At 48.5% G+C, this 27,262-nt stretch overlaps 1 protein-coding gene across 1 annotated transcript; it reads right to left on the bottom strand.

Annotated features, from left to right (window-relative positions):
• Nucleotides 1-20,624: 20,624 nt before the first annotated feature.
• Nucleotides 20,625-25,021, bottom strand: SLC35D3 (solute carrier family 35 member D3). Its single transcript, XM_040553353.1, has 2 exons — nt 24,548-25,021; nt 20,625-24,127 (listed from the first exon to the last, which is right to left on the bottom strand). Exons 1-2 carry the CDS (start codon nt 24,981-24,983, stop codon nt 23,298-23,300), a joined length of 1,266 nt encoding a protein of 421 aa, XP_040409287.1. The 5' UTR covers nt 24,984-25,021; the 3' UTR covers nt 20,625-23,297.
• Nucleotides 25,022-27,262: the final 2,241 nt, after the last annotated feature.

The raw sequence follows: 27,262 nt of genomic DNA, 5'->3' as shown, positions 1-27,262 counted from the left end.
AGCCTCCCTCTAGAGGAGAATGGCTGCGCGACTTAGGTCTGAATACTATTTGCTCTATTTTTTCCATTCTCCTGTACGCCTTTGCAACAGTAGATGTTTTACCCTGCTACTTATGCCATGCTATGTTTCCTTAAGTCTGTTAAGGTTAACTTTAGCTTTCCTTTCCTAGTTAACCTCAAAGGAAATCTCAGCAAAATCTTGACATTTTAGTGCTACTCTTGGACCCCAGTGTGCATCCTGAGCAAGCAGGAAATTTAGAAGTGATTGCTGAATGGTCGGGTTCCTTCTTAACACCATATGAACAACGAGAGAAATCCACTGCTTCTGCCAGGGCTGGGGAGCCTGAACAGCAGTGGGGTCAGAGCCCAAGACCCTCAGTGACTGCACTGAGCGCTGGACACTCCCGCCAGGGACTGGAGTATTCAGAAGAGAAAATCTATCTTCCTCCATGAAAAGGAACTCAGTCCTATGCCTGATGGAGGATGCAATAAAGGTAGGAAATGGGAACTGAAGATTTTGTTTTGAATCCCTGGAGCGCTTTCCAACACTGAATAATTTCCTGTGGGCATTCAGCAATGCAGAACCTCCTATAACTAGGCATCTTCTTAATACCCGTGACTGTTTTTAAGTTCATCGTGTAAAAGTAAAATCATCTCACCTATCATTTGAAGTCTGTGCAGTGATTGGGTCATGTTACTACCGGCTCCCTTAAAAATTAGCATTCTAAGTACCCAACAGAGATGAAGTTTTCATCTTAAAGGATCCTGATTGATCCAAAGCCAAATATTCCAGTAAATGGCAATAATCAAAATCCATTAAGTGGATGGACCAGTTGCAGCTTGTTTTCCCTAGCTTTTTACCATTGTGTTTTTCATCATTAAGAAGGCAGATCTGTTCCTCATAACTTTGTTAGCATTTATCAGAAAGCTATCTGCTATAGCGAGGCCATCAGAGCTCCTGGGAAATACATATAAAGACCAAAACAAGCAACCTCATTGAAACGAGGTTTGTAAATTTGCTTATCTTCTAACTTCTGGTCACCATGACACAGGGCAGATGGCCAAATTTGTTCCAGTCTTATTTGATTACTCCTTGTGTTTATCTCTTCTGCAAGACAGCACATGAGACTCTACACTGAGTTAGCTGGGAAGGACCTCATCCTAACAGTGTCACCAAGATAATCTTGTTACTCAATTGCCCAGTGCCTTCCCCACTGCTCCTAGGAGTAAAGGAATATCAAAAGGAGGTGTACGTAGTTGAAATTCAATTAAACTAAGCCCTGAACTAGGTAGTTTGAATGTTATCCACTAAAAACAGAAATCTTACAGCAGTGAGCATGGCAGAAATGCCAACACGGAAAGTAACTTAAGTTAGGGATGGAAGGCTGTTTGTAGTTAAGAACCAATAAAAGGGATTTATCACTTAATCCACACACTTGCAACAGACTTCACTCGCACTTCATGCAAACCAAATTATTTCTTCCTGTTTTCTATTTGTGTCTCTATTACTCTGTGTTTATTATTTATACAGCTCCCCAAACCTCTCTTGGATTTGGTCAGCCTAGTACAATACATGCAGAGACTCAGTTTCCTGCCTCAGGTAGCTTTTGCCAGGGGCAGAGCAGGAGCAGACCTGCAGGAAACACGGGAGTGTTTCAGCTGCCAAGACATATTGTGGCTTCTTATAACAAACACCAGGAGCTGCAGGGGAAATTTTGATTCATTCTCTAAACCACGAAAGCTGCTTGGCAGAAATGTGTCACATTGCTAAGCGGGAAAGCCAAGACAGCACCTAAGATCCTGGCTGCTGGTCAGTGAACGCCCTGAGACAAGGAGGCATCCACGCTTTTCCACAGCTCTCACTTTCTCAGGGAGGAGGATGATGTCCAAGTACTTTGTACATTGAAGAAATCAAGGATGCCTGGGTCTTCCCATGCAACAGCTGCTGAGCAGTGCCAGCCCACCCAGGGAAGTTGCTCATTGAATGAAAACCTCTTCACAAGCAGAACAGAAAGTGATTTTAGATGGACTGAACCCACTGCAGCTTTCTGATGATTTAAAGTTGTTGCCGGCAATGTAGGAGGAAGTAGAGACCCAGACACCCACCAGTCACAGTTTCAAGGACAGAGAATGACTGAAAATGTGGTCAAAGTCACACTGACTTACGCTGAACTCCCTGATTACTTTTTTTTAATCCCTTTTTTTTTCCTCAGCTACTCCATTTATGTGTTATTTGTCCATTTTATAAGAGCTTCAGAGCACAGCTCTGATACATCTCATCTCCACTGCATCTTTTCAGTAATAAAAAATGACAAAAATGGCAGAATTTTCTCAATTTAGATTCTCCAGCGGTGGCAGACTCAATGCAAACCTTCTGGTGTGTAATGAACACAGCTACCGTGGCGGAGATGTGCAGGGGGTGAAAGCCATGTGTTACTTCAATACCTGGGAATCAAGCGGATATCTCCCAGAATAAATTACAATACACAGTAATGCTAGAAGGCTGAACCTGACAGGCCTCTCTGAAGGAGCACAAGTGTGATATGTAACTGAGGTTACCGCATAAACCTGAAGCATTCTTGGCTCTGTAACTAAATGTAAATGAGTACACATACAGCTCAGACTCACTTTCATCAATACATTTGAATTCATTTCCTAATGAGACCCCTGCAGCACTTTCTGAAGGCTATCTCATGATTTTGTATATCATCTCAAGGACTGCCTATAGTCTCGTCTGATTTCCATTCATTGAAATGACTGTCTCTACCTACATAGTTTTAGGTGGGTCAGATAGCTGGTTCATGTTGTCTGTGAGATGTTCAGCATTGCCAGGAGTTCTCCTCTACAGGAAATACCTAATCAGCACAGTTGAGGCAAACCTCTGGCAAGTTCATCCAACTGTTAATCAACAATTGGAGCAGCAGAAACTTGAGACCAAATACTGGTTCATGTTCAGAGAGGAGAGGCATCTTCTGGCAGGTGGGAGTGAGGAAAAGTGTAAGAGCATCTGCTGATCAGCTGCAGTACCGAGCCAGGGGCCTCTGGTCCCCCTCCCACATGCAGAACAAAGGCAGTTATTAAGAACTCGGATACTGGGAGAACTGAAGATTTGAAGAAAATATTTGTTTCTCAACTGCTCTGTTTCAGTATTTCACAAGCAGAAAGCAGAGCAGCCAAAACACACTGTGTAATTTTCCTGAACATGTTTGTATATATGTATTTTTTTCTTTTCCTTTTTTTAAAATCTGTGTAATCTGTGTAGAAATTTTGTGTTTGTGAGACCTTGCTGTGGGTTAACCCTGGTAGACAGCCAAGCCCTACCCAGCCGCTTGCTCACTCCCTCCCAGCCAGATGGGGGAGAGAACTAGAAGGACAAAAGTGAGAAAGCTTGTGGGTTGAGATAAAGACTATTTTACCTTCAATAGATAAAGCAACGGCTGCATGTACAAGCAAAGCAAAATAAGGAATTCATTCACTAATTACTATCTTCAGGCAGATATATTTAGCCATTTTCAGGAAAGCAAAGCTTCGTCATGAATAATCATAGAATCACAGAATGGTTTGGGTTGGAAGAGACCTTTAAAGACCATCCAGTTGCAACCTTACTGCCACGGGCAAGGACACCTCCCACCAGACCAGGTTGCTCAAAGCCCCATCCAGCCCGGCCTTAAACACCTCCAGGGATGGGGCATCCACAGCTTCTCTGGGCAACATGTGCCAGGGCCTCACCACCCTCAGAGTAATACATCCATCTAATTTACCATACATTTCCATCTAATATACACCTAGACTCAAACAGCTTCACAGACCTGGTATGCACCAGCACAGGGCCCCACATAAATTGTTCAGAAACCTTTTTTTTCCTCTCCTTTTTGGTCCCTAGTTGAGAAGCTGCCGCCAGGTTTGTCAGTACCTTACCCCACACACACACACACATTCAAAGGAGTTTTTAAAGCAGTGCAGCTAGCAGATGGATTTGCCAGGCTAAACCCACAAGCAAATAAACTGTCCTTGAGGGCCACACCCCTGCACGTGAGTCTGTTAACAAGCTGTTAGGTGGGGCAAGAGCTTTTTCCATGACAGTACCTTGTTTGTGCCAGTAACACACTGAAACGCATTAGGTTCCTAGAGGCTGTTGTCCCCTCCACACCTCAGTTGCGAGGCTTGGAAATCCCTGCTGGGTGGCTCCTGCCATGCTGTGCCCGCAGAGCTCCTGCAGGTGGAGTGGGAATGAGCAGAAGTTACCTTTGTAATTTTTTTTTTAAAGAAGCTTGCAAAGGTTTCAATATATTTTCAGCCTGCTTTATGTATTTGGTATCTATTTATAAAATGTTATCCTTGATGAAATGTTGAGAAGTTACAGTGATACTCTGGCGTTTACCTGGAATTATTTGTTTATATTTAGCTTACTTAGGATGCCCAGGTAGAGGCAACCACTGCCTCCAGCAACTTTTTAAAATGTTTGCTGTTGATAACTCTTTGCCATAAGACATTCTTTTACTTCAAACCGAAGCTGGCAAATTTCTTTATTCCCTTACTTTACTACGACAGATTATTTTTAAAAAAAGCCCATTCCATCCAGCAATAGCAGTTTCCTCAGACACCCTTCCCTTTATCCCTGAAAGCCCGCAATGTCGGTACCTGGCACAGCCCTTGCCCTCTTGGACAGGGCAGCAGCAAGCGGCCATGGTCCCTGCTCAGGGCACTCGCCAGCCCACGCAGGCCCAGCCCGTGGCACACATTTTATCTTCTTCAGCCACCACATGCTTGGTCCTCTGCACAACTGCTCTTATCTGGCCCTAGCCCGAAGGGCTCAGAGCAGATAAGACTGCAGTTAATGCCCATCGCCGGTTACTCCTCCGCTTCTATTCATTAAAACCCGAGAGGCAGCGAGGAGGAGGCAGGAGATGCCAAGGAAGCCCGGACAACCCAGGGGCAGGATCGGGCGGTCCCCAGGCAGCAGCTGCAGCCACCTCCCTGCCCGGAGCAACGCCACGAGGGGCCCGCAGCCGCCGCCCGGCCTCACGCCCAGCCCCGGCCCCGCGGGGCCCGGCCGGCGCCTGCCGCCATCTGGCGGTGACCGCCAGGCCGCTGCCGGGCTCAGTCTTCAAAGGCTGCCTGAAATTAGGAGTATCCCTTTACACCGCCATGCAGAAATATACACGCACGTTGCTCAGGTCTCCTCTTCTCCATGTCCTAAGTGAAATACAGTACAGTCTCACCTGGGCAGCTGCTTTAATTGCATGAGTATGCCTAGGTTTGAAACAGTCTTTTCTAGTGTTATTTTTTTCAGAGAGAGTTTGTAAGGTACATATTTGTCTGTGACAAATGTCCTCATGTCAGCAGGGTTTTGGACAGGGAAATAGATTAAATGTAGCTCCTTTACCAGCCACCATCTCTGCCCTAAGTCATACACAATAGCCACCACGATGATGGCTGAAGAACACGTAGAGAAGCCCATGAGGTACATGGGCACAGGTGTGGTGGTTTTACACCAATGGGCATCACCAAGCCACCCTCTCACTTCTCATCCTCAAAAGAATAGGGGAAGAAAATATGGAAATAGGACTCATGGGTTGAGATAAGGACAGGGAGATCTCTCACCAATTACCATCACGGGCAAAACAGACTCAGCCCAAGACATTAATGTAATTTATTGCCTACTAATAACATACTAGAGCAGTGAGAACTAAAAGCAAATTAAAAATGCCTTCCTCCCATCCACCTTCTTCTACCTCCTCCTCACAAGTGGTGCAGGGGAATGGGGGCTGTGGTCAGTCCCTAACACCTCATCTCCGCTGCTCCTTCACGGTCATTCTCTGCCCCTGCTCCATGTGGGGTCCCTCCCATGGGATGCCATCCTTCCTGAACTGAGCCTGCGGAGGCTGCCCACAGGCAGCAGCTCTTCAAGAATTGCTCCAGCATTGGTCCCCCATGGGCTGCAGCCTCCTCCAGGCCACATCCACCTGCTCCACCGGGGGCTCCTCCACGGGGGGGCTGCAGCATGGAGATCTGCTCCATGTGGGACCCATGGGCTGCAGGGGGACAGCCTGCTCCACCAGGGGCCTCTCCACAGGCCGCAGGGGAACTGCTGCTCCAGTGCCTGGAGTGCCTCCTGCCCTCCTTTTGCGCTGGCCTTGGTGTGTGCAGGCTTGTTTCTCTCAACATTTTCTCACTCCTCTCTCCCAGCTGCTCTTGTACAAAGTTCTTCCTTTTCTTAACTGTTCTCTCAGAGAGGCACAACCAGCATCACTCACTGACTCCTCTATGGCCAGCACGGGGGTCAGGTCCCTTTTGGAGCCTGCTGGAGCTGGCTCTGGTCTGACACAATGAATCTTCTGGACTCATCATAGAATCATTAAAATTGGAAAAGACCTCCAAGATCATCTGGTCCACCCATCACCCTACCACCAGTATTACCCACTAAACCATGTCCCTAAGCACCAGGTCCAGCCTTTCCTTAAACACCCCCAGGGACGGTGACTCCACCACCTCCCTGACCAACCCATTCCAATGCCTGACTACTCTTTCTGAGAAGAAATGTCTCCTAATTTCCAACCTAAACCTCCCCTGGCACATCTTGAAGCCGTTCAGTCTTGTCCTATCGCTAGTTATCTGCAGGAAGAGGTCAACCCCCAACTCCCTACACCTTCCTTTCAGGCAGTTGTAGAGAGCAATAAGGTCTCCCCTGAGCCTCCTCTTCTCCAGACTAAACAACCCCAGTTCCCTCAGCCGCTCCTCACAGGACTTGTGCTCCAGGCCCTTCACCAGCTTCATAGCCCTTCTCTGGACACACTCCAGCACCTTGATGTCCTTCTTGTAGGGAGGGACCCAAAGTTGAACACAGTACTTGAGGTGTGGCCTCACCAGAGCTGAGTTCAGGGGGACAATCACCTCCCTGGTCCTGCTGGCTACACTATTCCTGATGCAAGCCAGGATGCCATCGGCCTTCTTGGCCACCTGGGCACACAGCTGGCTCATGTTCAGGTGAGCATCAATCAGCACCCCCAGATCCTTTTCCTCTGCACAGCTTTCCAGCCACTCTGCCCCAAGACTGTCATGTTGCACGGGGTTATGTGGCCAAAGTGCAGGACCCGGCCTTGTTGAACCTCATCCCATTGGCCTCTTCTCATAGAGGCCACCTCTGCAGAGCCCTCCTCTACCAAAACCTTTCCATATAAACCCAGTACAACAGGTCTGAGAGAGCAGTTCCCAGAAGGGGACATATATTGAAGCACTTTTTATCCATCTGTCTAGAACCTCACCACCAGTCTCCTCTTCATTTTGAGGTTAATCACTGGCTTCCTCTCCCTAGATAGTAGAGATATAGCTTCAGATTTTTAATAATTTCAAATGCCATATTCTCAGTATTTTCTCATTATTTCTGATATTTGTATTTCTAAATTTCCTAAGAAAAAGTGAGAACAAAGCAAAATCCAATAAAGATCAGCAGGAACCCACTGATTTCATGTTGAAAGTTGCTATTTAGAGGATGGGGAGAGTTAGGTGTTTCCAGGGGTGCTGGAGTGACCAATGCTCACAGCAGAGAGCCATTTTAAGTCACCAAACAGGAAAGCACCAGGTGAAATCTCATGTCTTTCTGGGATATCAGCACCTTGTGCTAGGTGTAAAGAAAGGAAGCTCCTATACTTAGTATCCTGAGCACTGAATTTCCATCTGAAAATAGACATTCAAAGCAAGAAGCATTCTTAAGCAGGATCACTAGGTGGTAATGCTATCACCTGTATATTTGAATGGTTGGATCATTCACCCTGGAAGTGTTCACAGAAATTTCCTTCCTCTGCCCAAGGTCGGTTCAAGATCCATAGCAATTTGAACACAGGAACTTTTGAGGCTGTATTACAATTCAAAGAGGAAAACTTTCCATCTCTCATGAAGAACACAAGCATGCTTGCCTATTTTATCCATAAGTGTAAATGCTACATATAATGGAAAGAATAACAAATGCTCTAAATGTTCTCTGGATGGAGAACATGGCAATAAGCACACAATTTGAGGGGAGACCAGACTTGTCAGTGTATATAAGACATTCTCAAAATAGGCAAATGGATAAAGCCCATAGGGAGATATAGGCCAAAGCCAAATTGATTTCTGGATCCCAGTCAGGCTCTGACATTGTTGAAGTATATCTCATGCCAATACTCAGACACTGCCAAATCTCAACCTATCTATCTTTTTCACGATTTAAATACCCCAGTTTCACTCACCCCATACCTCCAGCTGTTGAAGTAATGGTATTTTCAACAAAATATTTTTTCTTTAAAGAAAGGAATAGGAACTGTAGAAGACAGAGAAGTTCCACAGGAAAAGGTGTCTCAGGGAAAAGCAGAATTTGTCATAACCACATAAGAAAATCCTATACTATAAAGGCTCAAGAGAGTAGGAGGATTTGAACAACCAGACAGAAACTCAGGGATAATCCAAGGACAGTGGCAAACCTTTTCTTCAATTGTTACTAGTGAAGATGATATAGAACATGACAAGTAGGAAGGAGGGCATAGCCAAAATGGCTCAGGGGGGTGGATATGCTAAACTGCAAATTGCTATCCACAATTTGGAAACTGAGCATGTAATCACAGAGAGAAAAAAAAAAAAAAAACAGACTAGAAATGAGAAAAAAAAGTTTCTTATTACAGGAGAGTTAAAGCTCTGGAACAGCCTTTTGATAAGGGCCCAAACCTGCCCATTTTTAACAGCTTCATAAATCAGTGCAGGGGATTCTATTAGAGACTGGACAGAAGAGACCCTAGATATTGTTGGCAGCTATAATGTTATGTTTATTCAGGGAACAGAGAGTCAACAAAGTCCTTGAGAGACCAATCACAATCACCCTTCTGCAGAATCAAAAACTACTCTTAGAATAACTAAAATTTCAGTCAGATGAAATAATAATGCAGACAAAGCCAAATTTTGCTTCTAGGTCTTAAGATGATAGGGTACATATATATCGGTGAAATTCCATTAATTAATGGCTCTAGATTCACAAATTTTTAGAAAGCATGAATGTGGACCAAAAATGTGAAGTTGGTAGCAATCTTGCAAAAATAATAATACCAGGAATTGACATTTTGCTTTGAATTTACTTTCTATTTTTTTTAAATTTGTTTAAATAAAAGCAATTCTTTTTCAGAGAAACCCAGACATCTGTCAAGACTGCTCAATTGCTTTTTGCTTTGAAGATAAATAGCATGCTTTTATGTCCATGTGCACACTCTTCTGCTACACAGCTTCAGCCCATTGGAGACACTGAGTCTCTGAAAAACAACCAAAGGAAAGGAGGCCAGCTTTAATCATTTGAGGCTGATACATTGTGTAGCGTAGAGTGACCGGGGAGAAGAATAGTATGTAGGAGACAAAAGTATTGTATTCCTTACAATTATCCATCTTCAAAGGAAAGAAGGGCTTTGGTGATACAAAAAAAAAAATAAATAGTAGTGGTGCTGTAGTTATGCCATATTTGCTGCATCCTGTGTGAATTAGTTTCATTCAAGTATGAACTGTGTTGATGGTTTTCTAATTTACATTATGCCTCTGAATGCTTTTCTTTAGTGCCTTTTGAGAAGAACTTACAGTTTTAGACAAATTGAATATTGTTCTCTTTCATGTACATCATCCGAATCCAGTCAATGACTTAGCTTTTTATAGCCCTTTTTACATTTCATCTTATTTTTAGGGTGCAGAACTTTTTTTGATTTGTTGGAGCTTACTCTTTTGCAGAGACACATTGTTCTAGAAATCACAAGTGCTCTGTGGCTTCCCATAAACATGCAGGACCCTTCAGGAAGGATCGGAGGCTAGAAGAGCTGGAGATGCTGTAGAAGAATCTGAGGCTGGAGCACAGCACTGGAGTGCAATGCCACGTGCTATGGCAAATATCAGATTAAGTGGAGGAGCTACTTACTGTTCAACATATTTTAAGCCTTTGTCATGCTTGTGACTTTGGGAAGGGATGGGGGAGCAGGGAGGCTGCTCTTGCTCAGTAGCACAGCAGTGACAGCACAATAAAATGGAAATAATTTGCTGTACTCAGCTGTGACAGAGCAATGCTTCTGGTTTCCCTGGCACTGGGGAACCATCAATTCCTCTCATGAAATGCAAGCCCTCAGAAGAGGGCTCCAGTTCTGAACTTCAAATCCCCAGACCCTCTAAGGACAGGGAAATTGGAGCCTGAAGCCTGATGCCTGACTCTGCTGAGGTATTTTTTCTCTCTCATGGGCAGCCCTGGACCGAATACCGCGTCGGTTTGTTCAGCCCAGAGCAGAGCAGGCTGAGGGGGAGGCCTTATGGCGGCCTGCAGCTCCCTCACGAGGGGAGCGGAGGGGCAGGCGCTGAGCTCTGCTCTCTGGGGACAGCGACAGGACCCGAGGGAACGGCATGGAGCTGGGACAGGGGAGGGTCAGGGTGGGTGTTAGGGAAAGGTTCTGCACCCAGAGGGTGGTCAGGCACTGGGACAGGCTCCCCAGGGCAGCGGTCACAGCACTGAGCCTGCTGGAGTTTGAAGTGTTTGTACAACACTCTCAGACACATGGTCTGATTTCAAGGGTGGCCCTGTGTGGAGCCAGGAGTTGGACTTGATGATCCTTGTAGGCCCCTTCTAACTCAGGATATTTTATGATTCTATCATTCTAGGGAGTCTATGGGGAAGCGAGACTTGTTTTTCCCCTTTCTTCCACAACTTTCTGACAGTCACTGCCCTGTCACTCTTCATCTACACATACGCCACTCAAATCCATTTTCACTTGCTTCTGAAGGCAACGTTGTTCCCCACTGTAGAAGCAGCTGGGTCCTTGGGTGCAGTATGTGACAAGGACAGCAGGTACACTGTACGTACTTCTACAGGCCCTGTAATGCAGTGTCTGTTATGAGGAACAGTAGAAAGCCTAGTTTAAAGAAAAAGGGAAAATGAAATGTTAGGGAGGCACAGAAAGCTGCCTCACCAGGGCTTTCAAGGGCAGGCATGTGTGTGAGTTTAGGCAGCTCTATATCAGTGCAGCTCTCCTCATATGGTACTGCACCCATGCAAATTAACCCAAATAATCCCATGCTGGCACACAGAGCTACCTCAGATGTCTCCGCACTTGAGGCAATCTATACTTGAGATAATCTTCTGAGGAACAATGAAGAGCTATTGAAAGTAACTCGCACACTAATCCTCAAAGCAGACCAACCCAGGAGTGTCACAACCCATTTTGCAGAGGAGGCACCAGAACTTCAAAGCCCAGCAGAAGGCTTTGGGAACGGCAGTGCCCAGTTTTGAGGTTCCCTGCTGCCTGGTGGAGTCCTCTACCCATGAGGAGGAATGCAAGCTTGCAAGTAGCTCAGGGCAGGGGTGGGTGCCAACGAGTGGGAGCAGAAACCCATGCTGCTAACCAGGACCTGCTATCAGGAAATGCTAAAACAGAGCAGTTCTTCTGAAGATGTCTATTGATAAGGTATTTAAGTTTCGTTGTTCGCTTGCTGGCCACAGTAGGTTGTCCACAGCTCAAAGTGTGTAATTTTGTAATTTTTGCATAGCTAATGAGTGCTAACCTGTGTCCTCTGCATGCTGTAGCTGCTCTTTCTTTGTTATGTTACCACAGAAAGATCATGTTCAAAACCTAGTCTGTAGAAAGCCCCCAAAATACAACAGACTTATAGTACAAAGGTATAGCATAGACTGATACTTATTAGTGAATAAGTATCACACTAAACATCTTTTATGAAATTTCATCAATATGAAATTCAGCAAGATTTTTTTCAAATGGCCCCTCATTATTGGTCTCTTTGGTCCCATTGGAGTCATCTGTGAAACTCCCGTTAAACAGAAAAGAAGCATGTAGGAAATGTTTACCACTTTCACTCCATTTATCTTCTAAAGTAAGTGGTGCTCCTATGTGCCTAGGTCTATGTGTTCAGCAACCCAACAGGCAACTCTGAAGCAAGAAACAGTGCTAAAAATATATAAAATATATATAAATTTTATATATATATATTTTATATAAAATATAAAAACAACTGTCTCCTCTTACTGGAGCAAGATAATGTTATAGTCAGAGGCAGGATTTCTTTGTTTTTTTTTCTTCTAACAAAGGGTGAAAAATGTCAGAGGTAGCGGGAACATTTGCAATATATATTTATATATATTTTTATACATATAAATATATAAAAATATATATTTTTATATATTTGCAATATATATATGTCTGCAATATATATGCTCAGCTCTCTGCTAGAGAACTCCAGACAGCGCAATCCCACGCAACAGCTCGGCTGAGCCTTTCACTCAGACAATGTACCATGGGCTCAGAGCACTTCTGTGTAGAGGAAAAGAGCGTCTGGGCAGCTGCTCTGTAGCAGAACTCCCTGCACTTTCTTTATCTCACCTTTACAGCTGTGAGCTCTCTTCACTAGTTCGTCTTCCTCTCTTCACATACAAGCCATTATGAATTGTTAAGGAATATTGCATAAGGTATTTTACTAATAAGAGGTTACCCACATGATGCAAACCCCTATTAGATGAGACAATGCTATCTATCTGCCCTGACAGGTTTGTGAACTGAGTAATTTTATTATGCGCTTGATGCAGTTTTATCTTCCAGTAGCATATACAACTGCAGAGGATCACTCAACAGTTTGCTTTTATTGCAATGTTTTTCGGCAGAGACCATCTCTTGTATGAGAGGCAGAGCCTAGCACAATGGGAACTTGATTTCGTCTGTATCCTCCAGATATTTCTGGAATGCAAATGCTAAATATTATCAGTTCACATAGCTGAATTTTTCCTGACATGCTCACCCCACAGGCACCCACACCCACAGTACACGCACGTGTCCTTGCACCACACAGAGAGATGGGATAGAGAGTGAGATGAGGCAGAGAGATGGTTAAGAGAAGGTTTAATGAGAAGATACAAGAAGACAGCACAGACTGCAGTGACCAGGCTCAGGGCTCAGCCAGACAAGCACAATGACTGTCACTGTTCAGCATGTGCCTGGCCCCTTTTGTACCCCTCTCTGTCTCCCACCTGTTTGTCCCTCCTGGCTCCCCTTTTCCCACACGTCCCTTGCAGCTCTGTCCATCCCCGCACCCCTCCCAGCCCAGCTCCCCAGTTTACAATCTCATCCATTGCAAAGTCCAGGTTGATCTTCCTGGAAGCAGCAGCTGTGCCTTCTTGCTAGCCCATCAAGCAGTGTGACCGTGAAGCTTGTTTCTTGTCATTGTCTCTTTGTTTTGTCAAGTCTGCATCTCTGCCTATTTTGTTTCTGGTTTTCCCCTTTTCCCCTTAGTTTCCTATTTGACAGGGTTCCTGATCAGATTACACTGAAATAAACATTCCCACACTCTCCTGTGCCCTCAGTGTGTGTGACTGACCAGGTTTGGTTCCTGTCACTGCCTCCCCTATCATTTGTCAGCCAGGTGTGTGCCCCCGCATGTTCTTGTTTATGGCTTCCTCCTTTCTTATTATCCCTTGAAAAACATCCTTGGCCAAATACCCTTAGAGAAGCAGACACTCTCCTTCCACACACCTGTAGATGTCGGAGCGTATCTAACTTGGGCGGGGAGGAGCTGAACCAGCTGAGATCCTTGGCTATAGGACAGGGACCAGAACGAGGAGAGTCCCCATGGGAACAAGGACCAGCTCAGCTGCTGAACCAACCTACAGTCCTTCCTCCTCCCCGCACCAAGGCAGCACTTGCTGGCCCTGGTCTTGCTGCAGCAGTTAGAAGATAGCTGTGGTGGCTGTGACTGTTTCAGCTCTCTCCAAGGCACAGGACACAACTGGCAAGCTCTGAGAGAATGAGTGCAGCCAGAGGGCGTGGGGTTTAGATCCAGAGAACAAGCCCTAGCTGTAACGCATGACTACCTCCATCCTGCTTTTTGTAGCCCTGTCAGCCACACACAGCTCAGGAACGCCTGCATCTCACCCACTCAGCATATATACCTGCCTCCTGGCCCCCAGGAGGGGCTGGTCACCTTCACGTAGCGGGGGAGAGCTCCACAGGGGGAAGAGCAATTAAAATCAGGTTTTGCCATCAGCAACCACATGTCTTTGTACCACTGCCCATTTTGTGCGTTTGGAAAGTTCAGCCCTGCATGTGTTTAGCTTGTGGTGCTTTAACGGATCGTCCAGCCTTGGGAATCAAATTGTCATTGAATCCAGTCATTTCAAACCAGATTAGGCATTCGTCTTCAAATTAAAATGTTAAATATAAAAATCAATGGAAACATTTTGCTGTCACACTTGGGATTGCTTTAGAGATGCAGTTGCAGGTTTCAGGCAGCCATGGTTCACTGCAGAGCCCAGGAGCACCCCTCAGTCTAGAGCCATGCCTCCACTTGCACACACACACAGCAGTTGCTCATCCAGGAGACGCACTCCTGGACCAAGAACACACAGCATACATCTCTTCAAGTGGGTCTGCTACTGATGGAGGAGGTTTTTAGTCCCCCCGAGTTCATCCTTTCCCCATTTCCTGCACCAATCGTTCCTCCCCCCTGCATTGTGCCAAGTGGCGGATCCACAACTTGTCTGGCTGCGCCCTAGCACACCGGGCAGGTGTCTCCCAGAACAGGGTCTGTGGCTGGACACAGGGAGCACGGTGAAAACCTTTGGTGATGGCAAAATAAGAGCAAACTGTGTAGCACTTTGAGAAACAACAGCCAGCAGAAGGGTCTCCGTTCAATATCCCCAATGCAAGTAGACAAAGATTCCCACAGGAAACTGCCCCCCAACTCCTGACATTGTAACAAGAAAAATTCTTGAGCAACATCTCAGTAACGCTTGTGACAGCTACACCGAGTCACACTTCCCTCAGAGGAGATGTTTTACACTCCTATCTGCTGCCACAGCAAGGAACTCTGCAGCTTTGTGCGCATCGCTTCCTAACCGGGAGCGATGCTTACAGCTTGTGTGGGACCTATTTGTCCTGAACCAACGTATTCCCAATCAATTTCATTGACATTATGGGACCATGACAACGTAGCATAGCAGAAGAGGCTCTTTAATTTTTCAGAAACACATCGATCTCACAAAATACACGGAATTAATTCATGGTACAAATCAATGGATGAAAAATCCAAATATTATGTCAAATATTCATACCCCCTTTTGCAAAATAAAGTGACAGCACAATGTCGGAGGGAGAGTGATTCTGTTTGCAGTTGAGGAGAGCCCAGCAATAAAAGACCTGGCGATATTCCAAGTCTAATGTGCTTTATTGAAACATACACACCACTCTGGGAACACAGCAGCTCCTGTCATGACTGCTGTAACAACCACACTGCCTTGAGTGGCTCGTCTAATCTTTATCTTACATCGTATTAACAGACAGGCCAAAAGAGGATAGAGTAGTCCACCCAAATCCTCACAAGTTCTCAAGAAAGCAAGCTAGCAGAAACAAAGATGACTAAATTAGCCTGAAATCTGTGGTCCAAAAAATCAACTTTTTTTTTCTTTTTTTTTTTTTTTTCTGGCAATGCTTAATGAGAATGTCATTTTAGGCATTGTCATGCAAAATACGTCGCTGTTATTTACTGGGGCTGCTAGCCCAAATCCTTTCCATATTGCTGCCTCCAGCACCTGGGGCGGCACATACATGGGCTGGGCATGGTGAGAGCGTTCCCCTGAAGGAAAGAGAGCAGCGGCCAGGAGCAGCGACTTGAAATGGTTGTGAAGTTCAAAATTTCAGCTGGATACACAAAGGCATGGATAGAAAGAGGCAGCAGATATATTTATTTCCATCCTCCCGGGTCTCATCTTGCCTTGAATGGGGGATGCTCCAGGCAGCTGTAGCCCGCTGAAAGTGCTTTGGTGGCAACAGCTCCGACCCAGGTAGCTCCTGAGGAAGCAGCTCATGGGCTCCCCACTCCTACACGTGGATCAGATAGCTCTGCTGGATTTAAAGTAATCCAAATGATAAACTTCCGTGTCACTAGTGCTCAAACATTAATTCATTATTTTGACTGACAAATGCAGAGCAACGGCACTGTGCATCTTTGGAAATGTGACTGTGTGACTAGTTTTTGGCTCTCCTCCTTTCTTGATAGCTTATAATAGTCCTAAGTTATTACTCAAGCTTAGCATTTTAGTCAAAACGAGAGCAGTTTTTCTCTAAAATTGATCTTGTGTGTCTGTACTGGCAGGCACCCACAGTCAGACTTCATGCGCCCTAGTGCTGGAAACGCACTTACCCGAATTAGATATCCCGTCACAGCACGGCGCGCTCACTGATAGCAGAAGCGTATCAGTGCCGCCTGTGCCCTGGGAATCAGCTGCTCACTCCTTATCTTGCTGAAGATTGAATTTATAGCATTTTTCATTCGAAGGCTCAACTGTAAAGACACCAGATTTGTGTGTCAAGTCAGCTCAAGAATAATGCTAAATCTCTGGCATTCTCAAATGGGTTTTAAGGCTCACTATAGCAAAGCCGCTTTACAGAGCTCGTTCTTTATTACAGTCCTTACCTTTACAGCTTCGTTTTCTCAGCTACTTCAGAGGCAATGAAAATAAAGCAGCTGCCAATCTAATCCATTCCATACACTGAATTATTTTGCAAGCTCAGCTGGTGCTGTATTGCCTGCAGGAACTTGCTTCTTCAGTAATTCTTCTCTACTTTAAAAAGAAAAAATAAATTAAGAAATAGTGGATTTGCATTTTTCCTTTCAGAAATACAGAGGAAGCTGTGACCGAAATAAAATAAAATAGAATAAAAAAGGTAAAGGAACTATTTCTGCTCCAGTTATGGGCTGCCTGGACAGCACATGCAGTGGCTGCACCGTTCCCTTCCCTCACCACAATGCCACCATCCACCTGTGCTGAGCTCCTCGTGTGGGACCTGGGTTACCCTGAGCAGGGAGCTGTGATGTGCCAGGTCTTTCCGAGAAGAGGCTCTTTTGGGAGGAGGCGATGGCCCTTCCCCAGTGCCATGAAAGTCTCTGCACTGGCAGGAGGCGCGTTTACCATCGGTCCTACAACCACAGCAGCGGGAGTGCAGAGACTTGGGGTGGGTGTGCTTCATTGGCATTGTTTTGCTGGAAAGACACGGTCAGAGAGGTGAAACGCAAGCCCCTAATGCAGCAAAATGCTTTCACTGGGGTTTGTGTCCACCTGAATGAAGGCACGACATAAACGTTCACTTTACAGTTTCAGTACAAAGGAAAGGACTACTGGAAGAGGGCACCTGCCATGACCGACCGGGAAGGTGTTGCAGGGAGTGCTCCGTGTTGCCACCTAGGAAATCTGCCCTTGCACAGCAGCCCGAGGCTTCAGAGCTGGCTGATTTACTTGCCAGCGTGTTGCGAAGCCCAGATTTATGGAACACACCAGTGGGAGCCCCACGGGCAAATAATTTCCCGTTTCACCCCATGCTTCAAATCTGGGAGTGCAGCAAAGCGTCCTTAGCTCTGAAGGCCTTACTCTCTGTGCTTGTTCATGACGAGTATAAATCAGTAATTAAGCTCAATCACAGAACAGCATGTCCTCGTCATTGTCTGGGAGAGTGGGGTCTGATGGTTTTTGTCTGCTGGCTGCGGCTTTGCTCTCCCTGAAGAGGAGTCACAGGGTGTGCGCCTCGCACAGGACCACGTGGTGCCCTGCCTGACCAGCCACAGGGGTACAGGCAAAGGTATCTCTTTGCAGAAAGAGAACAGAAAAAGGAACGGTGCCAAATTTACACCAAAGCTCACTCAAGACCAGAATTTGCAATGGTTTTGAGGAAAGACACTGAAGTAGATAAAACTGGAGAAAGTCTAAAGCTTGGGTAACCATTAGCCAGAACTCCTCCTGCAAAATCTTCTGTGAAAAAGCAAATTCTGGCTGTCATTCTTATCTTCTACTTCTTACAGGAAAAAATGATAAGGAACAAATTCCGTGTGATACAGACACATGAAATCGAGACTACTCTTTGGTAGCTAGCTATTGCTGAGTATCTGTCTTGAATTATAGCATTGAGTACTTACGGCAGATGATTCGATAAAAGACCTTTGCAAGTATACAAGTATACTTTATCACGGTTAGGTAGGCCCTCCGAGGGGAGAAATAAACAGCACGGTTTGTGCTGGATGACGGAGCTGGATGCAGCATGATCAGCCCCAGTTTGATCAAGTGACTTCAAGCGATTCAGAAGAGTTCAGCACCCAGGAGGCACCCTAGGACATGATCAGATATTACAGACCACTCTGGTCATGCTTAGCTGTTATTAATGAAACAATAATAACAACCATATTTTACCTTTGAACCAAGCATACATGCTTTGGAATTGGCCGAACCATAAAGGTTTGCAGAGGTACTCAGAGGACTGAAAATTCATGCAAGAGAATTCAGCCAATTTGAGATGCAAGGAGTTAATGACACTGTGCACAGCAGCCTGTAGCTGTTTTTATTTATTGATGACACACAGGACTTCCAGCAGCCTGCAAAGCCGACTGGCTTACCATCATAACCAGCTACAGCTCATCTTTCTCTCTCAATTCACCTCCATGTCAAGTAAAAGCAGCCTACGAGCTTAGCAGCTGTAGCTCTTTTCCAGAGAAATCCTGCCGTCTGTTAAAAGTTTGTCAGGAACAAAATCAGTAGCACCTAATCAAAAAGTGGCATGATTTTGAGAACGGAACTGGCACTGATTTGATTCGATAAAGGACAAGTTTATCAACAAAATTAACATGCCCAGTGCAGAATTTATGTCTATCCAGTGAGGGAAAATCACAGGACCACAAAGACGAGATACACACACACACACCCCCTAGGTTATTTGGGCCACCTCTCCTCCATGTGTATTACTCGTGCAGGGCTCCGCATTCACGTATATTCAGTGCAAATTCTCCGCAATATTTGGCTCTGAGTTTCTGACGCTGTCACTGTTTCTTTCCTTGTAAGAAGAGTGACAAGCTGAAATTTGGTGGAGGCGCTGGCTTCCAAGTCCCCATGGACATGGGTGTTGGAGGGGGGTATGTACAGAAACATTCTGCTTTTCTACCTAAGTAGTTGTGGTTTTGTAACATTCTCCCCATCTGCCCCAATCCCTTGAACCTCCCCTGGCAGTGTTTTCATGCTCTCTGCCCAGGCTGTGATCTCAGGCACCTTCCCTCTCCAATTCATTCAAGCACAACGCCTAGCATTAATGCATGACGGGCTTTCCTCAGCTCCACCTGCAATAAAACCGAGCCTGGCTATCCAGCAATAACAACAGCAACCCCTTTTCCGGTTTATAGCTCTACTGCTCAAAATGCTCTTACTGAGAAGTGATCTCTTCCTGTTTTTTACATGCGGGATAGCTATCCACACCAGTGTCCTCCGCGGGGAGATTTTGGTGTGACGTGGGGGCCTCTCTCCTGCGCACGCCCCGCACGCTGCCCAGCTCCACGGGGCTCTGGTCGGCAGCCACGGCTGAGCTGCGCCGGGAGCTGGGGGCAGCCACAGCAAGAAGCAAGCTGGACTTACAAGACCCTGCTGGTCCACACCTCCCCCCAACTCCTTTCCAGGAAAAATAGAAGGAAAAGAAGGGATGATATGGCAGAAACCTCCGTGTCAAGTCCTCCTTGTTACTTTAGAGACCAGAGCAGAAGGGCTTGCACCTGAACCCTTCAGTGCACCAAACCCTTTGCCTGCAGCAAACAGAGATAATGAAATTAGGGGAGGCTGTTAAGCACTGGCGATAAGCGAGCCCTGGACACACAGAGGAGTGTGAGCATCGTTTAATAAACTGTAGCATTTCTTTCACCTGTTTATTTGCAGATTGCTGATCACTTTCTTTCTAGCAGTACTGGTAAACTCGGGATCAGTCTGTCAGTAACATATGCAAATTTATTGATTACTCTTAACTGTCACTGCCTTCAGATACTCTGGCCAAATTGTCCAACAACAATTTGTTTTAGAAAAGATAGCCAGTCTGGCTTCCCTTTCCCTGCTGCATGTCTGTTTGTCTGCATGCGCGTGCGTGCGCCTATAGCAGTGCCAGAGCAGGTGTTACTCGGTGATGTATCGACACCGAAATTAATGCTTATTCCCAAAGCAGTCGTTGTGCATCGGATTCAATCATTGTCCTGGAACGAGGGCTGTTCCCTTCTCTAAGCTGCAGGCACGTTTATGTGGGCCTCTAGGGTGAATCCTGTAATGATTTCCAGCCCCACTGCGGGGCACAGCTCAGTTTCGGCCACAGGCACATTATCTACGTTTCATTTACATAAAAAGTGACTGTTAAGTCATCCCATCGGGTTGGCAGGTGACACAACTAGTAGTGTAACTACTGAATATTGCAAAATAAACTAAATACAAAGTCCTTCAATAATGCAGTGACTTTATCATGTAACTGGGAATAACAAGCATCCTCTCGTTCAATCATTTTTATTCTAAAGTTACAGCAGTTGCACTAGTGACAGTAAATCACCTTAAATACGTACCAAGGAAATCACTGCTGAGAACATCAGGTACTTAAAACCACACAGACGACTCAGCCACTTCAGATTTCTTGTGCTCCTTTGTGTGTCCTCAGTCCCTCTGTCAACGACAGTATTTATAGTGTGCTGTCACATGCTGAGGAAGCTTGGACGGTATAAAGGCACAAGAATAATTAGAAATGAAACAAAATTGAGCACCCTGGAGTAGCGACAATAAGAAAACCAGAAGGCTTTTGGAAAGCAGTGCATTTATTCCCACATCTCATTCTGCAGTCTTCCGCTGATGCTATTAAAATGCCTCAGCACGAGGCAATGTTTTTATTTTATTGTGCGACAGTCTCTTTTACTGCAAAAAAGTGAGTTGCGTTTGCCAAATTCCCATTTTAATTGAGGGAATTTAAAGGTATAAACAGAATACAAGATGATCACATTTTTTCCTACACATGCAAATGTACAACGTGGTAACAGCGGCTTTTTTGACAGTCAAAACTGGCAGAATTTCGGCAAGTTTCTACTGATACTTCCACAACAGTAAGCGGCAAAACAGTAAACTCCCCCCAGGAGAAACTCCTGCAACATGAATCCCGGTGGAGAGCCGTGTACATCGTGTGCCAAACACGCACTGTACGCTGCACCGGGCCTGGCAGTCAGGTGGCACAAAGATCCGCATTTCTCGTGGACAGAAAGCACCGAGCTCAGCGCGGGCAGAGCAGAAATGCGGGTTTCTCTTCAGCCAGCCGTGTGGATTGCAACGCAGTTCGATACTGTGAAGAGTTTCATAATACGGCAACTGCAAGTTACAGGCACGAACTCCTTTCGGATGTATTTGAAAAACTTACAAAAATAAAAAAAAACATTACATTATCTCATAAACAATAAATAGTGTTTTTATTGAAAAAAAGATGCCTTTTGGGGCTTGAACAGAAAGTAAACATGTTTCAGCACAGCCAGCATCTCTCCACTCTTAAGCACAAGGTACACGTAAGTGGTGCGCAGACTTCCATGCCCCATCCCCACGGCTCAGCAGCTACAGGCTTTTAGTCTCGATGCCTTTACAACCATTTATAACCAAACTCGCGGGTGATACCAGGTCACCCAACTTCTGTACTCCTTTACAAAAAACGCTACCGCTCCCAACATTTTCTGTCGGTATTCACATTGGCAAGAATCTACTGCTTCCCTAGAGATCGATCTTGCAAATCTGCCCTGCTGGGGAAATTGCTCGTTTCCAATTTCAGTGCTGACTGCAGCGTGAGGCTAACGCTGCCTGTTTGGCTGAAGAAGGCATCGGGCTAGGCACTGCTTAATTAGGGCTGTGGGAATAACGGATTTATGGTTCAGTGGCTTAATAAATAATAATAATATTAATAACAACAGTAACAACAACAACCATAACAACGATAACAGCTTGGTTCATTTTCTTCAGGAAATGCTGATTTGTTCCAGTCTGTGGTCAGGACGGCCCGATGGCTGGGGCGCTCCTGGGAAGAGGAAGACTCAGGGTCAAGCCTCTTCTCTGCCTGGTCCTGAGCAAGGGCTTGGCTCCAGGCCTCCTGCCTCCCAAAGGGGCATCCCCAGGCTGAGAAATACTCACAGGTTTGCTTCCCCCACCTCCCCTGTTGTACGTGCTTGGTGCAAAATACGAGCATATTGCTTACAGGACCCCCTGGCGATCACGTTCCAGCTTCCCCCAGGAGCACCCAAGATCAAGAGACAGCTCTGCCCCTCGCAGCCCAAGGGGACAATGTGGGCAAAGGGCTGCAGCTTCCCCCCTCCCGAGGTGGTCACCCTGGTGCTGGGCACCCCGAGCAGTCCCAGCCTGCCGGGCACCCTGCTGCTCCCCGCCTGTCTGCTCTCCTCCAGGGGACCGGGCAGCCCCACCGTGCTACATCCCAGCTGCGGCCAGGGCACAGCAAAACCGCCCCGACCCCGGTGTGGGTGCCCCTACGCGCCCCCAGGGGTGGTCTCCCCAGCCCTGCCACAGCCTGCTCCCAGCTTCAAGTCTGGATCCTCCCGATTCTACGTATAAGGAGGGGATAGCCCAAGGCACACGCTTTCTCCCTGTTTGTTTGTTAATAGCCCTCCCAAGCCAAATCTTTCCAACGTTTCCGAATTATTTTATTCGGGTCAAGCTATTCCCAGTGCTACGTGTAGTTAAAGCTCATAGGAGAACGCCCTGCTGCTGCTGACCAAAGCTTCTCACGAGTTCGGGTCTGGCTCTGCTCTCCTGCACACGACCACAAGAAAGAAGTGTTTCTCCTGAAGACACAAACCACTCGAGGTGAAGCAGGTCCAAGGCCCAGCCTGGCCACAGCATCGGGGAGAATTTCGGTTCTTCAGTTAAGAGGGTGACTGAACACCAATGTAATTAAAGTGGCACGATCTCTAGCTCTGTTGCAATCGTATCGACACAGAGGAGCACACAGAATACAGTTAACAGGAGCTTATATATTGCAGGAACACATTTACGTAGCGTACCTATAATTGGATGGACACAGATACAGAAGCGCATCACAGAGCCTCAAGCTACAGGCCACCGCCGTGTTCCTGGCACTGCCATCTAACCCGGTGGCACTGGCATCCCTCACAGCCACAGCTCCCGGGCAAGTGCCCCGCGACTTGCCATCACCCAACTCTCTCTGTATCCACAGCAGAGGACTCGGTACCTTTAGCTGTGGTGGGTCTGAACGGATGTATTGGAAGCAGTTCAATGCAAGCCGAAAGCATGAGCAAACTCTGACCTTTTGCTTTTTGACAATGAGGTAAAATTATCCTAAACGGTTTGGATTGATTCGTCAGCACTGATGTGGAAATGTATGCTCTGCCTCTCCCCCTGTACCCTGTACAGAGAACCAGCTGTCTGTCCTCAAGCAACACGTTTTGTGGGGTTTTCCAACCTGCTTTTCAAGGGCTCTGTAGCTCTTCATTTTCTATCAAATAATCCTTCTTTATATAATTAGCACCCCTCACCAACCTCCATACTCCGAGATAGGCATCCTTCAGCGAGCTCCTGTTCCCTTCTGGTGCGCCAGCGGCTTTCCCCTGGACCGCCGGTGCCTCGGTGGGTTCCTCAGCGCCGCCCTTCTCCTCCCCTCCGCTCTGGCTGTCCCCTTTGGCTGACCCTTCCACTGCCGCCTCCTCGGCCCCCTTCTCCTGGGAAATCGCCTCCATGGCAAACAGTGCCTGGTCCCCATCCTGCCTCGCTCCCTCTTCCGCTCTAGCTTCCTTCTCCAGGTCCTCGTAGGTGCTCTGCCGCCTGGTCTCAATGTACTTGGCCACGCAGTAGATGACAGACCCCAGGGTGTTGACCACGACACCGGCTATAAACAGCTTGGTGGGCTCCACGTCGTTGAAGGCCACCATGCCCACCGTGATGGTTGCTATGCTCTTCACCACCCCGACGAAACTGGTGGTCACGGCCGAGTTGATGTAAGTGCAGTGAAGGGTGGTAAAGTTCATGGCACAGCTAATCAGGACACAAGCAATGAAGATGCAAACCATGGCGGGGTCCTTCCACCCCGGGAACGACCAGACGTTGATGGAGTCCATGCTGGCAAAGGAACAGATAATGAGAAAGGGGGTGGCTGAGACAGCGATGGCGTACTGGGCCGTCAGGGGTCCGTATTCACTGTCTACGCTGGTCTTCTGAATGAGCACCAGGTAGGCGGCGTGTATCAGCACGGCCAGCACGCCCGTCACGTAGCCCATGGCATCCCCGGTCAGGTCACCAGCTCCTGGCGGAGTCACAGGGAGGAAGGAGCACGGTTTTTGCACGGAGATGGAAAGAGAGCCCCGATTTGGTCGGGGAGGATATTTAGGAAACGGGCGGCAGCGCACGCTCCCCAGCTCCTGGGATTCGTCATGCAGGTCCCGAGGCTGGACACGCTCACCTCCCGACGGATTTTCTTTTATTTCGGGGGGGGGTCTGCGAGCCTCCCGAGCGGTTTCCTCAGCCCCCCCGCCCAAACCAACCCGCCTTCTCCCGGGGGCGACGCGCGGCTCTCGGGGGCGGCAGCCCCGGGCACCAGCGCGCTGGGTGCCAGCCCCCGGCCCGCGGCCCTCCCTCCTGTGCCCCCGGGGGTCCCCCAGCCTCCCCCGGGACCTCGCACCGCCCCGGTGCCCCCCGCGCAGCCCCGGTAGCGGCGGGCACTCACCGGCCAGCGCGGCGCCGCAGGTGGTGATGAGCACGGCGACCAGCACGCCGGGCGAGGGCATGCCGTCGCGGAGCACCAGGGCGCCGGTGAGGAGGGTGACGAGGGGCAGGCAGCGCTTGAACACGACGTACATGGGCAGGCTGAGGCCGCGCAGCGACCACAGGGTGAGCGTGGACTGCAGCGTGGCCAGGGCGGCCACGGCGGCGAAGGGGCGCGCCAGGCGGGGCCCGAAGGGGGGCAGCGCCGCCAGCCCCCGCCGCCGCAGCGCCTCCAGCCCCAGCGCCGCCGCCGCGCTGCTGAGGCACTGCAGCAGCGTCAGGAAGGCGAAGTGGTAGCGGGCCAGCAGGAACTTGAGCAGGATGTTCAGCGAGCCCGAGCACAGCCCGTGCGCCACCGCCACCGCGACGCCCCGCGCCCGGCCCCGCCACCGGCCCATCGTCGTCCCGGCGCCGGGGCCCGCGGCTCTGCCGCCCCGGCACGGCCGGGCGGGGGGCGGGCGGGGGGCGGGCGGGGGCCGGGCGCGCTCCCCGGGGGCGGCCGAGACCCCCCCGCAACGCCCCCGCCGCCGCCGTCCCCGCCCCCGCGCGCCGCCGCCGCCCCGCGTCCCCCGTCGCCTCCCCGCGTGTCCCCTCCCCGCGTCCCCCCCCATGTCCCCTCCCGTGTCCCCTCCCCGCGTGTCCCCTCCCCGTGTCCCCCCCCCGTGTCCCCTCCCCGCCCCGTGTCCCCCCGCGCCGGGAGGCGATGCTCGCGAGCCGTGGGGCGCACCCGTCCCCCCTCCCGCGCGGACGGCAGGCTGCAGCCGGTCGCCTTGGGTGCGAGGAGGAGCAGAAGCAGCCCCTCGCGGAGGGCTGAGCTCCGCCGGGGTTGCCTCGGGGGATTTCGAGGCGGCTTTCGAGACCGCGCGCGGTCGGGCCGTTCCCCAGGGCTGCTCCCCTGCCTGCCGCTGCTCAGCGCGGGGCCAGCCGAGTTGCACGGTCGGAACGGAGCGAGCCTCCCCGTCTCTCGACAGGCACCGTACGAGACGGAGTCAGCACGGGAAACAGCAAACTTGCCGCTCAAAGCTCGGCTTTGGAAGACTTACCGAGGGCTGCCGGTTCTGGCGGGCTCGCAGCGAATGCAGCACAGGCACCGCACATGCTTCAGCTCTGTCAGAAGGACATACCTACTTCGTGCCAGTAAAGGTGTGACATTTCTGTCAGAGCTCGGTCCACAGACCCCGCTAGACATACCCAGAGACACATCCAACAACAGCCGTACTTCTTCCAAAGGGTGGCACCGGGAACTCAGGTGACAAAAGTACAGCCCAGCGTTAGGGTGAGACCCACAGCCACGGGGGGACGTGGCCGTGCTCGTGCTGGCGGCTCTGGGCAGGAGCTGGGGCTGCTCACAAGCCTGGCTGCGCCAAGTGACCGCGCTGCTGGTGAGGAGCAGCAGGAAAACGCACTGGGAGCGTCTGCCCGAGGCTGTGGCTGGGTGTGACGGGGGTCTTCTGTGGTCGCAGGGATCGGCCCCTGCAACGAGGCCGTGCTGCACGTCTCCACCCAGGAGTCGTCGCAGCTGCGGGGCTGGCGGCGAGCAGGACTGTCGGGCTTGGGGAGGAGCAGTGGGACCAGCCTGACTCAGCCGCAGCCTCTCTCGTCCTCTTTCACCTCCCTCCTTCGCTGTCTTTACAGAATCCATGGCAGGATGCCCCTGCTAACTACTATCTTAAATTGGCTTTTGCCTTCTGACTTTAAGTGTTCCCTGATTTTTTGCACCACTGCTTATTTTCCAGTTTGTTCTCTCTCTCTGTTTCTCACCAAGACAGTTGTATTTTCTACTTTTTTTTTTTAAATGCAAATTTTTAGTTTTCATAGTATTCGAGCGCTTCTATTTCTGTAGATTAAAAACTCCACTGACTGAAATATTAAACACTGGAAAAAAACAAAAACAAAAACAAACACACACACACAAAAAAACAGGGCTCTGTGTGTGCCTCCTTAAGAGGGGAAAGCAATACCTGAACCCCCCAGGCTATCTCAGTGTGATCAGGGTGCCTGGCAGTGCAATCTGTGCTACCCAGGGGTAGGAATAAAGCAGGCTCCACAGCCCGGTTGAGATGTACACGCACACAGTGAAGTGTCCTGAAACATGCAGTCGTGTAAATGTTGAAGCTCTTCGTTTCATTTAGACTCACTGGGGACCAGTTCTGGCTTTAAAACCCACTGAAGAACCATGCCAACGCATTTACGCTGGCCTCCATTTGGACTCATCTCAAAGCCCAAAAAGAGCACAATCTGAAGGAACATGTGGATGGCTTTGACGCTCTTTGCACAGGGGAGAAAAAAATCTCCTTATTAACTAAATGTAGATGGAGAAAAAAATCTGCGTTTTCTGGAAATACTGGAGTAATTGGGATTCATACACCTCAGCATGACCTCTGGAAGAAGCAATTTTGTCCCCTCCCCAGTGAGAGCGTCACTCGAGAGGAGAGCCTCTCACGTCACAGGGGATCTGGCTGCAAGTCCAGGCTGGGGGATACACGCTTCCTGACAGAAACCAAAAAACATGTATGTTGGATGGTAAGGATTTGGGAACTCAAGCATCCATGTCCCAGGTGCCGTATTCTACCTGTCAGGACTTACCTGTGCTGCAAGGTCAGCTTCTCTTGCAACACCACATCTCTCAAGGTACCCCTAATCCTCGCCTTGTCCACGCGCAGCATTCTCTAACCCA

The sequence above is a fragment of the Cygnus olor genome, chromosome 3 (genome assembly GCF_009769625.2).
Source record: "Cygnus olor isolate bCygOlo1 chromosome 3, bCygOlo1.pri.v2, whole genome shotgun sequence".
Lineage (NCBI taxonomy): Eukaryota > Metazoa > Chordata > Aves > Anseriformes > Anatidae > Cygnus > Cygnus olor.
The sequence above is the reverse complement of the archived record's forward strand: the minus strand, read 5'-3'. Positions and strand labels throughout refer to the sequence as shown.

What these genes read in the sequence shown, in the direction of transcription:
- SLC35D3 (XM_040553353.1), bottom strand. Translation starts at nt 24,983, where the DNA reads ATGGGCCGGTGGCGGGGCCGGGCGCGGGGCGTCGCGGTGGCGGTGGCG. An exon ending in CTGCGGCGCCGCGCTGGCCG is followed by an intron (nt 24,128 to 24,547) that starts GTGAGTGCCCGC and finishes TGACTCCGCCAG; the next exon opens with GAGCTGGTGACCTGACCGGG.